The sequence below is a fragment of the Lethenteron reissneri genome, chromosome 19, assembly GCF_015708825.2.
Source record: "Lethenteron reissneri isolate LAM-NWPU_2019-01 chromosome 19, ASM1570882v1, whole genome shotgun sequence".
Classification (NCBI taxonomy): domain Eukaryota; kingdom Metazoa; phylum Chordata; class Hyperoartia; order Petromyzontiformes; family Petromyzontidae; genus Lethenteron; species Lethenteron reissneri.
The window spans coordinates 9,209,866-9,226,555 of record NC_083797.1 but is presented as its reverse complement, the minus strand read 5'-3'; the positions used below and the strand labels follow the sequence as shown (position 1 = coordinate 9,226,555).

The 16,690-nt window shown below is 38.5% G+C and overlaps 1 protein-coding gene across 1 annotated transcript in view; it reads right to left on the bottom strand.

Annotated features, from left to right (window-relative positions):
- The window catches only part of LOC133344241 (CUB and sushi domain-containing protein 3-like), a 403,210-nt gene that overhangs the window by 161,068 nt on the left and 225,452 nt on the right, over positions 1 to 16,690 (bottom strand). Inside the window, 2 exon segments of the mRNA XM_061554305.1 lie at positions 2,228 to 2,340; positions 3,116 to 3,219. Coding sequence (XP_061410289.1) covers positions 2,228 to 2,340; positions 3,116 to 3,219 — 217 coding nt within the window.

The following is a 16,690-nucleotide window of genomic DNA, read 5'->3' as shown; positions in this document are numbered from 1 at the left end:
CTTCTTCATCAATTGCATACAGTGCTAATACACTGCAGAACAAATTCAAACGAGAATAGTTGCTTGGCCAAGCAGTCTGGCTTTACGGTAGATTATCTCGGTTTAACACAATTATCAGGGTCCTGTCCCAGTAATGGTATGATGGCATAACTAATAAATTCGCTGCATAAATTCATAATTAAAGCCATGTATTACACAGCACAGTTTTGTATGGCTTAAATGGAGGAATTAAACAAAACAGTTAATTAAAACGTAAAGCGCATACGCAACAAAAACAGATAATCATATGTTAATTAAAAATAAATGATAACTTTGGTATTATCTCATTCAGTGGTATTTTTGCCCACTGGCCAACTTCTATAAGGTCACAGTTCATATATGAAAGGTAAAGGGGCAGTCCTGAAATTCCCACACTTTACACCACACATTAAAGCTGCTACTGACGGGAGGGCCTCCACTCAAGGAAACTCCAGATGTCCCCTCTAGAGGACATTTTGCCTGTGCTTGCACGCCAGCCATAGTGCTTGAAAGAGTTTGCAGTAACCCACACTTTACCCCACTACACGTGATCGACTAACTGTGGTATATCCATTTATACTGCTGAGTGGATTGAGGTGGTGGTGGGGAGGGGGATTTAAGAAACTTGCATCATTGTTTCAACTGCATCTTGGCAGCATCCCTGGTTCATGAGTTAGAGAAAAATTGGTTTCTCAAACATAATATTATTCCTCAAAATGAACTATAACCACCTTCCTTTTGAAGTCCTGTAGATGGAAATGCCAAAATGTGTTTCTCCCAGTAATAAAAAAAATATACTGTATTTAGTTTTACTTGTACTGGCCTGTGAAGCAACAAACATGAACCTTTTTACAAATATAATTTAGGTAACACGATGAATGTCGATTTAAAGCTTTCGTGACTGCAGGGATTCATCTTCTTGGTTCTTTTGGTAAAGTCACGTAGAAGGGAAATAATAAAATAATAAAATTTTTACATAAAATACAATTCTCACAGTAAGAATTGTATTTTTATTATTTTATTATTTCCCTTATACATGACTTTACCGAAAGAACCAAGAAGACACGATGAATGCATAAGTCGAGATCTATGTGCAATACCGTGTAATTTAGTGAAGAATAGATATCTCAATATCGTTGCACAAGACGACACCTGGCACCGGCTCAAACACACCCTGCACACATGCCACTGCAGATGCGTTAAGAAGTGAAAACCTGCAAAACAGCTTCACTTAGTGTGGCAATTTAGCCAATAATGTCACCAAATTGCATTTTAGAACATTTTAAATGCTCAGCAACAGTGTTGCTAAAGTGGCTTCCTGGTATATCAAACACTACCATCTGTTATTTTGCTGTAAGCAATGTGGTTAAAGTGAATGTAATTTGTGGTGCTCTCCAGGACATTTAAATCAACTGATTAAGACAATTGTTTCTGGGTTTTTTTTCACAGATCATAAAAAGAACACGTGCAAAATCCCACGTGGAACAATAACCTTGGGAACATAAGTACGCATGATATTAAAGTTGATTTTCTACAAAACCACGTAAAAAAAATTTACTCATTAATGTCTTAGTTGAGTCCGCTGTGACGAGTATATATTTCGCATTGTTTAAATACCAATGTTTTATTACTTCGATGCTCCCCCTTCCTGTCCACCATCACCAACGTAGTGAAGATAAGTTAAAACAATGCTCAGAACCCACGCAGTATGGAGATGCCCTCATCCAGCAGTGGATCTGCATAACACATAATGCTTGCCATGCATGTTCATGAATTCTGATAACAGTTAATAGTTTCACTGGCACCCATCAACATACGTTTCTGGTGTATTCTTGTCTCAGAAGACAAATTACAGATTTGGATTTAGAATGTGTACAAACTGGAATTGCATATAAAAAAAATGGTGAATGTGAATTCATGCGGAATGAAGGAACACACCCATACTTAAACTGTTGAATAGAAAGACCGACTATAATGCGATTTTTGGATTTATAACACGTGGACATGCAACCGCATCTCTAAACATTGTGTTTGTACTTCATTTCTGCCAATCATAAAATCATACAGGTCACTATTAATGTTATGCGATTACGAAGCTAGCAAGCAGGTAATGCACGTGGCATCTGAAAGATTGATGATCATAACCCAGCTGTGTGGCACCGTGTACCACGCATTAATCGCAGTGAATAATGTGAATGACTGCCCTTACCTTGGAAGATAATCTTGAACCCCAGGGAATTGACACTCTCATCTGTCTGCAAGTGCAGCCACATTTGTCCCGTAGTACTGACAACTACGTCTGGTATATTTGTTCCTGTCAGACTGGTACACAACGTGACCAAAACACACCAACATGCAGACACATTTAAAACAATTATAATTATTATAGAATTTAATATATTGGTGGAAGAGGGAGAAATTAGTCAAAGTTTGGTAAAGAGAGTATTTTATTTATTTAATAGCACACCAAATGCATATTTTTTCAAGAATGCAATAATATAAATGTATTTTTCGTCTTATATTTTTCGTAGTTATTCCTGTAAATAGCCTTAATTGCTTATTGCAGTTTGTGGACTTCTCACGTGTAGAAACATTACATTCAATAGATGTTATCACCGGAGTAGGTAGGTGTGTGATGCTGTACACGAGTTTATATTATGCTTTTTTGCGTGTGTTTCATAAAATTATAATAAATTATTAACTTTAGCAGCTCAAGTGTCGGTGCTTAGGATAGTGCGGCGGTTAGCTCCGTGGTCTACGAACCGGTAACCCGAGTTTAATTTCCACTCACGGCCAACATCAGTGACGATAATCGGAACCGGTCCTGGGCCTCCCCTAAAGGATGACTCGGTTTCAAATGACGACCAGGTGTTGTGTGTAAATGTCGTCACTGGGAAGACAAAGCGGCTGGACGTCGTGCTGGCCACCGAACCCTTCGTCTGTCATGCCGGCCTTCATAGGTGCTTGCTAACAGCATTGCTCCAAACGTCTGTCCAGGCTATGAGGGGGGAATCTTTGTCTTTGTTTCTATAAATATACGTATGATTTCAAAAACCTAAATAGGCACGGGTAATTGCAGATATTGTACAATACTTACACTGCAATTGCTGTTTCAGGGTCACCGTCAGTGAGACCATCACCCACCGTAAGCATGTCAAAATCCCTTTCCAGCTCGAACTTCTCAAAGTTGATTTGAATTGTCTGGAACATTCAAAACAGGAGAAACACATATCAACAAAAGTATTCGGTTAATTGTACCCACAATATCTCTTTTTTTTGTTATGTATATTAGGTAAATTAAATCTAAACGCACTGTCATTCACTTTGACAAGCACATAGAAATTGTAGATGGTAGCAAGTATATAATTAATTAATCATGATAAATCTCATTTATTTTCATCTCATAGAATTAATAAAGTATATTTCTCATTATTTAAAAGTGGTATATCCTGATCAAGAGGCAAACATGTGACCTATTGCGAAGTTAATACAAATATCATTGCATACATCCATTAGCACATTTTTTTAAACAAACATATAATTAAAATTGAACATATAAAGGTCAATAACCATTCTGCAAGAGGGGATGAATCATTAACGTAAAGGCTAAATGTGGAAAGTCGTGATGAAGTGCATGCTCTAATAGAAGTTTTAATTGCTGCCAAATGCTGGGGGGCAACGTTATTATTACTGCCACCAGCACATGCATGTGAAATTGACACTTTTGACATTAAAATGTCTCGGTTTTTTGTATTAATCAGTTGACACCATATGTTGTACATTCAAGTGCAGATGATATTTGAGAGGCAACCTTTCGAACAGCTGATAAATGTCAATATGGCATCAGATTGCACTCTGCATAGTTAAACAAAGCAGTCTTTCAAACAAGGCTTTGGATCACAATCATACATAAATAACTGATACACTATGTGTACACACAAGCAGACAATGACATATCTCTCATTTTATGTCTAGAGAATCCATCTAACACCTGTGCTGCATAGACCGGAAGTGAATGTGAGACTTCAAATGATTTCTAACAGCAGCAAGAGCTGTACATCAACGTGTCCACGAAACCGAGATAAGTAGATTTTATTCCTATATATAGTATTTCTGTGAAATTGTTATATCGGTGATAGATTTTTTTTAATACGTGAAACGTCAGACTCCAATCTAGATAAATCAATGTCCCAAAAAATTAACCCGTCAAAACAAAGTTTTTCACTAAAATCCTTTATATGCGTGGCATCGGTTTCATTTTATTATTCATTTCTGTTTTTCTTGAGTAAGCAAGCAAGTGAACTTAATATAAAGGATTTAAAAATGTAAGATCACCTCTTGACATGCCCCGTATATTCCCGAGGGCACTAGCGTTGACCCGTTTTACCACTTTCAAGAACCTGGCGGCTTCAATTTAACTGCTCTATAAATAGTCTCCACTGTACAGCGTGGGGGCAGGGATTTCATGCCATGTGGTTAGTCAACATTTGCGTCATCATTACGATGGTGACAGTTTTGTGAAGCGAAATCCATCAAATGAGAACAAACTGTAAAACAGCAATACATATTGTTTGCTTTCGATTGGTTTACATTACATTCCATGACAGGAGGACCTTGCTGTGTTTTCAGTTTCTTACAAACAGCAAGACAATAAATTACAGTACGTGTTCAATGGGCCACAACCCAGCCCACATTGGTCTTTGAAACGGGCGGCTAGAGTCCTCTCGTCCTCTGGCTTGAGATGGCTGCCACCTATGGGTCAGATGATTGCCTGCCACCACTAAGCAATTGGTAATTAAATAAAAAAAAGAATTTCCTAAAAAGTGTAAAATTTTGGAAAACATTTTTCACGAAAAGTAATTGTCACGCACAACGAGTCTGTGTGCAAAATGTCAGCTCGATTGGATCACGGGAAGTGGGTTAAAAAACGACCGAAAGATTTGCACGGTCGTAAGCGTGCAAGCAAGCAAGCAAGTGAACTTAATATAAAGGATTTAAAAAATTAACCCGTAAAAACAAAGTTTTTCACTATAAATCCTTTATATGCGTGGCGGCTAGAGTCCTCTCGTCCTCTGGCTTGAGATGGCTGCCACCTATGGGTCAGATGATTGCCTGCCACCATTAAGCAATTGGTAATTAAATATAATTTTTTTTTTCCTAAAAAGTGTAAAATTTTGGAAAAGCATTTTCAGGAAAATAAATTGTCACGCACAACAAGTCTGTGTGCAAAAATGTCAGCTCGATTGGATCACGGGAAGTGGGTTAAAAAACGACCGAAAGATTTGCACGGTCGTAAGCGCGCAAGCAAGTGAACTTAATATAAAGGATTTAAACAAATTAACCCGTAAAAACAAAGTTTTTCACTATACATCCTTTATATGCGTGGCGGCTAGAGTCCTCTCGTCCTCTGGCTTGAGATGGCTGCCACCTATGGGTCAGATGATTGTCTGCCAGCATTAAGCAATTGGTAATTAAATATTTTAAAAAATTTCCCTAAACAGTGTAAAATTTTGGAAAAAATATTTTCACGAAAATTAATTGTCACGCACAACGAGTCTGTGGAAAATGTCAGCTTGATTGTATCACTGGAAGTGGGTTAAAAAACGACCGAAAGATTTGCATGGTCGCAAGCAAGCAAGCACGCAAGCACGCAAGCAAGCAAGCAAGCGAACTTAATATAAAGGATTTAAAAATGAATTACATATACTTCATTTCTCGTTCCAATAAAATAATATTTATCTGTAAGAAAATGTAATGATCAGTTGCATCCAGCACGCTGAATAAATGAATTTACACAAAGCTAAGTGTATTAGAGCATCTAAATTTACAACCATTAGCACTCCTTGAATGCAAGCCGATCAATAAGACATCAGTCCCTAATTGTGCTAAACATTGCCTGCTCAGTTAAATAAAATATTAAATAAAAGCCAACTTTTTTTTACAAGCGTGACTTTTTAAAAAACACATTTAACGAAAAACAGCTTGCTGCCATGCTTTAAGTGGACAATGCAATATTTACCAATTGTTTAATGTGGTTTTAATGTGCATTGCTTCAGGTGCAGGCATTTATAATACACACAAGTACGCATCTGCATGCCAAAACGATTGCCTCAATGAAGGTCACGTTCTGTGCAAAGAAAGGACAAGATTCCTCAATGTGCAGGAATGTACCCATCTAAATTTACTTTTCCAGAAGCTGGGTAAATGGACCTTAGTATTAAGGGCACACTAGAGTTTTGTTCTGGCTTCAGAATCACCACTGTGCTATGCAGTGAGTAAGCAGTTGGACCATACACCATGGCACACGTGGTATGCATGGCGAGCTGTGATTTATTATGAACGTTTGATCGTCGTTATTTTTTCGTGCTATATGACAAAGCCTAATATGACTATGTTGTGTATAAAGTTCCAAGAGCCTTGAATGGTGCGCACTCATGGTTATCTTCTTGGTAGAGTTAGCTTGTGTTTATCGTTTACATTTTTAAGTATCTGTGCATATGTGTTACAAACTAAGGAATATATGTGAAAGATGTATTTTTTTCCCTCCAATTTTGACAGTGGTGAAATGCAAAGATGCATTTTGTTGTGAGTATTTAGAGAACCAGACACGACTATACTTGCATATTGCGTTTTCTGTCGTGAAAGTGACAACTAGTTTGGATGATGTTGCATTGCATTATGTATCAAATAATTATCACACAACAAAAATTGCTGTGGCGATTCCTTTGACCGGAGCAGTAACGTGTATATCACACGGTTGTGCAGGGATGGCTGAACATCTTACAAAACTAAAACAAGTCAAACTCTTTTACATTCGTATATCTGTACTAGTTTCCATCGGACGATAAGCGCTGGATGAGTGAAAATGTTCGTGAAAGGAATATTAAAAGGAATATAATTTTCACTCCTCTAAAATAACAGAGGCTACAAATCAACATGACATTTTGGGAAGACATAATTCCCTTTCTTCGTCTGCACATTGGTCTCAAAAGATTTTCATCTAAATCCTCACACAAAAAAATGCATATTTGCATTTCACCACTCTAAAAATTAAAGGAAAGCATACATCTGTCACATATATTCTCTAATCTGTAACCTATACATATGGATAATTAAAAATATCAACTATAAACTAAAGCTCATCCTACAAAGGAGATATCTATGAGTGCACCATTCAAGGCTCTTTTTGTAATTGTAAACAACACAATCATATCAGGTGTTGTCATAGCACTAAAAATAACGCTAATCAAACTTTCAAAATAAATAACACAGCCTGCCGTGGTATACGATGGTTACAAGCTCAGGTGTTCCACAAATTGTTATTTCATCGTTGCCTCTGGGTTCATCTTAGATTGCCGGCCAAGCAGCATGTTGTAAAACAAGCAGTAAAATTGCACACTGCTGTGATATTCATGCATCGGTGAACTTAATAAGGAAAACTAATTGTAAACCGTGCAAAAACACAAGCTCAAGTGGTCTAGTTCCCCAGCAGTATTACACCATTGCTTAAAAAAACAAATGCTAATTATAAAAATGGAACACATTAAATCTGAAAGAATTACAATGTCCTTGCTAGTTATTAAAGTAAGCCCAGAATTTTACTTCAATGTAATGTTTAATATTTTTTTACAGTAAAAGTTAATGAAATAAAATTAGAAAATACCAACGCAAATACCAACGCTTGAATATATATTCCACAACAAGGTGTATTAAGTTAACATTTATTTTATTGGAGTTTGATGTTATTACACCATAGCCAAAAATAAAAATTGTTATATAACATAGAGTATAAGTATAACTGTTCTACCTTTGCAACTAGATTAAATCAATAGATAAAAATGTAGAATAAATAAAGTTAACCCATGTTGTACATTTCTTCTCCTACCATTGCTGATATTATCAAGACGGTTCTCTGATGGGCCACCCTTGCATGTTGTTTGGCCTCATGTCCTATGTTTTACTCCACATGCCATAATATTCTCTCATTCTAAAGTTTCTGAAGAAGCTTCCGGCACGAAAAGCGATTCGTCGGACATCGTGCCCAACAACACACATTACAGCCCAAAAGAAAACTCATCGGAGAGCTTTTGAGGACAGCCGTGAAAATGTCCACCGGGAGTCATATAAAGACACCCTCAGAGAGGTTCGTGCAAGAAACCAATCAGCAAATGCGATCCTGTTAGAAAGTACACACTGGGCTTGTTAAACTCCATCCCTTTTATATTAAGCATCTTCAGCTGAAGAATGTTTTATTTAATCTAATTACAAAACACACTGTGAAGGCCTTCAATAAACATGTGGATAGCTGATGTCTGAGTATAAACGAAATTGTAAGTTAAATATTGTACTCATATACACTACCGGCAATTGGAAACATTTAATTTCTCTATTATTATAATCATTATCCAGGGTTTGATGAGCTGTCACCCCATTACTGCGTAGGTTTTCGTGGTTGTGCTGTATAGCTGTCCAATGCGTTTGTCGGCTGTGACGCGTGTTATTTCGCATGGTGTTGCTTCCTGTGATGGGACTTTCTTCGGGAATTGAAAAGAAGCTCCTGGCACATGGGGCTGAACGTCGGACATAGTGGTAAACAACAACAACAACACGGTACACCCCGGAAACACATCCACGAGAGCTGTCCACCTCATTTTTCGAAAATCACAAAAAGCTCATAAAAACCCCACGAGGAATTGGAGGTGCCATTGCCTACCGATTGCATTGCAGTGGCCCATGTTACTACCAATTGCCATGGCTGACTTCATCCCATCTCTCTCGACAAAGCAGACACAGCATGTTAATCAAACAGCTGAATTAGGAATGTTTGCTTTCACTTTTAAAAAGACAAAAGTAAAGCTTTGTCTTCGAACAGACACTGTACTGCAACGGAGTTTATTAAACTGAAAATGCAGACAAGGTGTCCATCATGCAATAACACAACGAGCAAGGAGGAATATAAAATTATCTCCCAAAATTATACATAAACTATCGACATTTTATTTTTTATTTTGTGAAGAAAGACCCACTAAGCTACATAGCTATTTTTCTGCAGCCACCTGCAGAAAAATGATAGCTCAACTAAGTGGCTTATCACGTGGAAATCTATAGCGGCCAAATACTCTAAACACATGTTGATTCTAAATGTGGAGGGAAAAACCAGAGGAAGCGGAGAAAAAGCCACGTGATCACGGGGAGAAAATGCAAACTCCAAATATATAGGCATCAGGGTCGGGATCGAGCCCACAACCTCCTATATACCAAGCGAGGTAGTTAACATCTCGCCAACGTGGCGCCCATGTATATATGTATATAATATAAAGTATATTGACTTAAAACTTTCGTGACTGCAGGAATTCATATTCTGTGGTTCTTTGGGTAAAGTCACGTAGATAGAAAAAATAATAAAATTTAAAAAAATTAAGGTAATACAAATATCACGACGTTTCGATCGCAACACAAGCGGTTGTCATCAGGAACAGAAGTAGATATAGCAGTATAAATGGGTAAGCCAAAGTTAGTCGATCAGCAGTGTGGAAGTGTAGGCCAAATACCCTCTTGGGGGGGTGGGGAGTGTAGTCGAGGAAGATCCGGCAGCAATGGTGTGAGCAAGTGAGTGTCAGGCTGCACCTTTGCCTATCGCAATCATCCATCCATTTAATTGCTACTTATATTTTTTATATATATGAAAGTACGTTCAATTTTGAAGTTGCCCTGTGGTTAGCAGATGTATGTAATTGCCTGACACACAGTGGTATGCGATTGAGAATTATGTGATGGGGTTTTTATTGTGCACTTTAGGGCGCACAGTACAGTTTAGTAATGTCGACTGCATTTCCAAGTGGCAGTAGGATTTGAACCACTGAACCCCAGCAAACTGGCTTCGTAGCAAGTGCACTATGCGATGGATGATGCAATTGGGCTATAGATTGTGCGAGGTGGGTATGTGTTAGGTTTTCCACACTTAGTAAAAAAACGTTCAAGTAAAAATCCCTGCAAAAGCTTGCTCAAGTCACCGCTGGCAGCAGCGCCTCCACTAGAAGGAGCTCTAGAAGCCCCTCTCGATGGTAATTTGGCCTAATCTTTCAAGTCAGCCAGATGTCTTGGAATAGGTGGGATTATCCATACACCTACACTTGGAAATAAATAAGTCCCCCACATTTTACACCACCACAAGTGATCTGCCGTTCGATTAACTGCGGTTTATCAATTTATACTGCTGGGTAGATAAGGATCTGAGGAAATTCCCCAATGGTTAAACTGCCATGCCAGGACGTGGAATTGGCAACCTCTGGATTGCAAGCAGTAAAGAAGCATTATTATTTGTACAATTCTGAAATATTGGGTACAATATCGACCAATATTTAATTGCACACAATCTTGTTGACGTTTATTATCTTTTTTAAACAAACCGTGATAACACGCAAAACTTCAAATGGCATGAGATACTGTACAATACTGGCTATATACTGGATTCTATTCCCTGAGCACGTTACAAAATTCCCAATATAAAACTTATATATTTCCCAGTTTGAAAATGTAACTTGATCATCATCATACGAAGCCATGACTGACACTGGATGACATTTATTGAAGATATTTTGCAGCGTCAAAATATTCTTAAAAGCCAGAGCAATGTGATCACATTTATTATGGGAACAAAAACAAACCCAGTTATGTTTATGTTTGTCAAAAGCCTCATCACGAACACAACTTTATCTGCTATGAAACTATAACTATAAACAATGACACATAAACAACATTAATATCAGCACTGTTGTTTTACAAAAAAAGAACTATGCACATAAAAAATAAACAATTTTAACAAGGGTGACCATTCCGCTGAAGGTTTGTGTGGAAAGGCAGACAAACTCATTAATCCTTCCTGAATATTTCCCAATATTGGTGAAATATGTAAATAAGATGGGACATCATTTTAAATTAAAATGTGGCCTTTAAATGCCAATGCAGGCAGATGGATTGCATTTCTTAGTACCAGAATGTCCATTTTACTATTTGCATTCAACTCATTGCACATCAATCTGTGAAAAAATAAAAACCTGCTTGTACCTCATGATGGTCATACATTCCCTTCTACGAATGCACTACCTCAGCATAATGTGGCACAATGCTGCTATTTAAAAGATTTATTGTTATAGGCATATTATTGAGCATGTCCAGATCATTTTGTATAAAGAATTCATTTTAAATATGGAAATTTGCATATAAATTACATGCGGTTTTTTTAAAGGAAGAATACAGAATTACATTTTGCAGGGACATGTGTGCCCTCTGCAATTCTTGTATCGAAGTGTAACTAGCATGCACAACATAGGAATACAGTATTACCAATAGGTTAATTTGGAAAGTTATATCCAGCTGTGTTTTTGTTTGTTCTTAATACATATTTAATACGTATACAATACTGGATTGTTGTGTTTTCTACTCCTTCCCCACTATGGGCCAGAGAAACCAATTTGTTAGTGGAAATCAAGACATTAAATCACACATTTGAAAATGATTCCCACTGGATTAGGATCATTCGTGAACACATGGGAACAGCGACTTGAGCTTGACGTAAAAAATATATATATAAGCAGCATGCACAGTAGTAGATATCGCAACCATCATGGTCACAAATATATACTAGTATGCATATGCTTGCAAATCATGATTGCAACTGATGACACATCATTTTACAACAAAATAGGCTAACATATTCGGTAATGACCATTCTTCACTGCTGAGAGAGCAGTAACGTTGTGACTTTCTGACCCAACCAACTGGACAATCTGTGATAAACAGCTTCATGGCTCATAGGATTTCTCAAGGATATTTACATATTCTGATTAATAGCGAGAGATTGCACTTTACAGTGTTGTGCCTTTATAAGCTTTGGATTTGCATACTATATACATCGTTTGCTATTTACAGATATTTTGCATTAAACAAACCATTAAACCGTTGAAGATGTACACATATACAGTGAGGGAAAAAAGTATTTGATCCCCTGCTGATTTTGTACATTTGCCCACTGACAAAGAAATTATCAGTCTTAATTTTAATGGTAGGTAGACGCCTGTCAAAAATGTTATAAATTGATTTGCATTTTAATTAGGGAAATAAGTGTTTGACCCCTCTACAAAACATGACTTAGTATTTGGTGGCAACACCCTTGTTGGCAATCACAGAGGTCAGACGTTTCTTGTAGTTGGCCACCAGGTTTGCACACATCTCAGGAGGGATTTTGTCCCACTCCTCTTTGCAGATCTTCAAGTCATTAAGGTTTCGAGGCTGACGTTTGGCAACTCGGACCTTCAGCTCCCTCCACAGATTTTCTATGGGATTAAGGTCTGGAGACTGGCGAGGCCACTCCAGGACCTTAATGTGCTTCTTCTTGAGCCACTCCTTTGTTGCCTTGGCCGTGTGTTTTGGGTCATTGTCATGCTGGAATACCCATCCACGACCCATTTTTAATGCCCTGGCTGAGGGAAGGAGGTTCTCACCCAAGATTTGACGGTACATGGCCCCGTCCATCCTCCTTTTGATGCGGTGAAGTTGTCCTCTCCCCTTCGCAGAAAAACACCCCCAAAGAATAATGTTTCCACCTCCATGTTTGACGGCGGGGATGGTGTTCTTGGGGTCATAGGCAGCATTCCTCCTCCTCCAAACACGGCGAGGTGAGTTGATGTCAAAGACCTCCATTTTGGTCTCATCTGACCACAACACTTTCACCCAGTTTTCCTCTGAATCATTCAGGTGTTCATTGGCAAACTTCAGACGGGCATGTATATGTGCTTTCTTGAGCAGGGGGACCTTGCGTGCGCTGCAGGATTTCAGTCCTTCACGGCGTAGTGTGTTACCAACTGTTTTCTTGGTGACGATGGTCCCAGCTGCCTTGAGATCATTGACAAGATCCTCCCGTGTAGTTCTGGGCTGATTCGTCACCGTTTTCATGATCATTGCAACTCCACGAGGTGAGATCTTGCATGGAGCCTCAGGCCGAGGGAGATTGACAGTTCTTTTGTGTTTCTTCCATTTGCGAATAATCGCACCAACTGTTTTCACCTTCTCACCAAGCTGCTTGGCGATGGTCTTGTAGCCCATTCCAGCCTTGTGTAGGTCTACAATCTTGTCCCTGACATCCTTGGAGAGCTCTTTGGTCTTGGCCATGGTGGAGAGTTTGGAATCTGATTGATTGATTTCTTCCGTGAACAGGTGTCTTTTATACAGGTAACAAGCTGAGATTAGGAGCACTCCCTTTAAAAGTGTGCTCCTAATCTCAGCTCGTTATCTGGATAAAGGACACATGGGAGCCAGAAATCATTCTGATTGAGAGGGGGTCAAATACTTATTTCCCTCATTAAAATGCAAATCAATTAATAACATTTTTGACGTGCGTTTTTCTGGATTTTGTTGTTATTTTGTCTCTCACTGTTCAAATAACCCTACCATTAAAATTATAGACTGATCATTTCTTTGTCAGTGGGCAAACTTACAAAATCAGCAATGGGATCAAATACTTTTTTTCCCTCACTGTAGGTAAATTGAGCATACATTTAATACTGAACAACCACGCGCAATCATAAGGAGTCCAGTATTGTGAACAGTGGGAGGGTAGAATAATGTAATTCAGCTAAGTCTATTGTTATGCTGAACAGCCAAAAGTTTTGTGTCTACTTTTAGAACCGATATAACTTTTATAGTTAAAAATAATTATATTTTTCATGATAATACACGTGTGTACAAATATATGTAAGGACAAAAAAACATCTATTTTACCATACGAGCTGAAAGCAAATGTAAATTTAAAAAAATACACATGTGCATACTACTTTAAAAAAAACATCCTAAAAAGGTTGGCGTAGTTTGCATGAGTTTTTTTTCTTCTTCAAGACTAATCTGTGTCGTGGCCTTAAATAGAGAGGGGGGGGGGCAGAGAGAGAGGTGGGTCTGTTGGAGCAGAGACACCCAGCCATCAAATTCACCATGGAGGTGGAAAAGGATGGCAAGCTATCATTCTTGGATGTTTTAATCGAAAGGAGACCAGATGGCTCAATGGGACACTATGTCTACAGGAAAGCCACCCATACGGATGTATATCTAAAACCTGACTCCCACCACCATCCTTCCCAGAAGAATTCCCTCATCAAAACTCTACACCATGGAGCTCGATGTATTTCCGACCATCATCACCGAGCCAGTGAACTGGAATACATACACCAAGCTCTCAAGATGAATGGATATTCAGACTACACAATCCGTAAAGCTATCACCCCAACCGTTGGGAAAGAACCATCTGAGGACCCAATCAAAACCATCACCTTGCCATACATAGCAGGGGTCACCAAAAATATTTCCAAAATCATGAGCAAACACAAGATCCAGGTTCGATTTAACAGTCCATAAAATTCTTAATCTGATCCCATCTGTGAAGGATGTGATCCCTGACATACAATACCCCGGTGTCTACAAACTAAGCTGTGTCTGCGGCAGTATTTACATTGGAGAAACTAAGTGACGTTTCTCGGACTGTGTTCGTGAACATAAGGCAGATCTGAAACACGGTAGGACCAATACCTCGGCCGTGGCTGATTATTGTTTTAATGCGGTGGGCTCACACGAAGTTGATTTCTCTAAGACGAAGGTACTTTGCAAACCCACTGGCTATAAACAAAGATTCGTTCATGAAGTCATCCATATATATAGACACACTTTCAATCGAGAAGATGGGTATAAACTGAGCAATCACTGGAAGGATGTTATCAACCAGTTTAAGTCATAACTATCTCAGATGTTCCCATCCTACCACCTTCCGATGTTAGTTCTTTTTTCAGCTCTCTGATTTTACATTAACAGGTAACAGGACCCTGCGGGGTGGGCTGGTAGGAACGAATAACCAAAGAATATAAACATAATGTATTATTACACTTGTTTAGCCAGGAAAGCCCCACTGATTCTAAAGGTTTTTGTAGGGTCCTGCCAAGTGTTTGCAGTAGGAGGCAATGTTGCTACACCTAATCGGACGATACGAAGGGAGAGTTTGAGGCCTAGTTCTAGGCTTTAGGCCTAGCTGTAGGCTTTAGGCCGCTGTGAGTTAATTTTTAATATAAATGATTTAATTATTTATGTATAAGCTTCAAATGTAAAAGTTTCTATTTAAAAACATCAGGGAATGTAACATTGTTAAACATTAACTCCCTTTCACACACCGGGGGGTACGATACGAAGGGAGAGATTGAGGCCTAGTTCTAGGCTTTAGGCCTAGCTGTAGGCTTTAGGCCGCTGTGAGTTAATTTTTAATTGAAATGTTTTTATTATTTATGTAAAAGCTTTAAATTTAAATGTTTCTATTTAAAAACATCAGGGAATGTAACATTGTTAAACATTAACTCCCTTTCACACACGCGGGGGTACGATACGAAGGGAGAGTTTGAGGCCTAGTTCTAGGCTTTAGGCCTAGCTGTAGGCTTTAGGCCGCTGTGAGTTAATTTTTTATTTAAATGTTTTATTTAAAAGCTATCTCAGGGAATTATAAGGGAATGTTACACTTGTTTAGCCAGGAAAGCCTCATTAATTAAAATTTTTAATTAAAAGCTATCTCAGGGAATTATAAGGGAATGTTACACTTGTTTAGCCAGGAAAGCCTCACTGAGTCTAAAGTATTTTGTAGGGTCATGCCAAGTGTTTGCAGTAGGGGGCAATGTTGCTACTTCTAATCGGACATCGGACAGGACGGACGGACAGACGATATAATCTATTGTAGGCTGGTTCACTTCGTTCCTACCAGTAAAATGTATCACCCTAACACCGATCTCCAAGTTTTTGCTTTGCGATCTTCCATTCACATGCTAATCTCTAACATTAACATAGCCACCTCAGGGCACCCGCTGTGGAGGCCTCTCAACGATCTTACATTATCATGCTAATTTTTACTGGGCAGCCCTTTGATTGGTGGGAAAAGCCAGCACCGTCTCGCTCGCTGCCCACCACTTACATTAACATTGGCTGCTGACATTTGGGCTATGCCCATTTCAAACCTTTATAAACGGTTTACCTTTAGAAGCTAACCCCCTCATCCTGATGACGAACGCTTGTGGTGTGATTGAAACGTCGTAGTTTTTTGTTATTTTTTTGTTATTTTCTTTGAACCTATCTACGTGACTTTACCGAAAGATCCAAATAATATGAATTCCTGCAGTCACGAAAGCTTTAAGTCAATATTGAATGTGTTAGTAGTTTCAAGGTTTACATTCACACATATTGGTGGCAATATTAATGTACTAACAAATGCTGCATTAATGTCCGATCTGGTAGAGCCAAGAAAATCTGCAGACGAATGCTTGTATAATTGCAAAGTGCAAAAATTGCTTGGCAAAACATGCTGCTTGACAATCAGTGCATGCATGTGAGTGCAAATCGCGGTTGAAACTAATTACACAGGCGATTTCACTTGGAAGTCAGTATTTCATTTCAGTGAAACATTTATTACTTGGAGACATACTGAATGCTGAATATGTATGTAGAGCGTGCAGCAATGGCTAGTGCACTCAACCCAACGACCACAGTTCAATTCCCAGCCAGTCACTAAACGAGACAACCAACACCAGCGAGTAGCAAAAGGGCTTCTGAAATTACCCAACTTTCGAAGAATTGTTTTTATTTATCATCATAT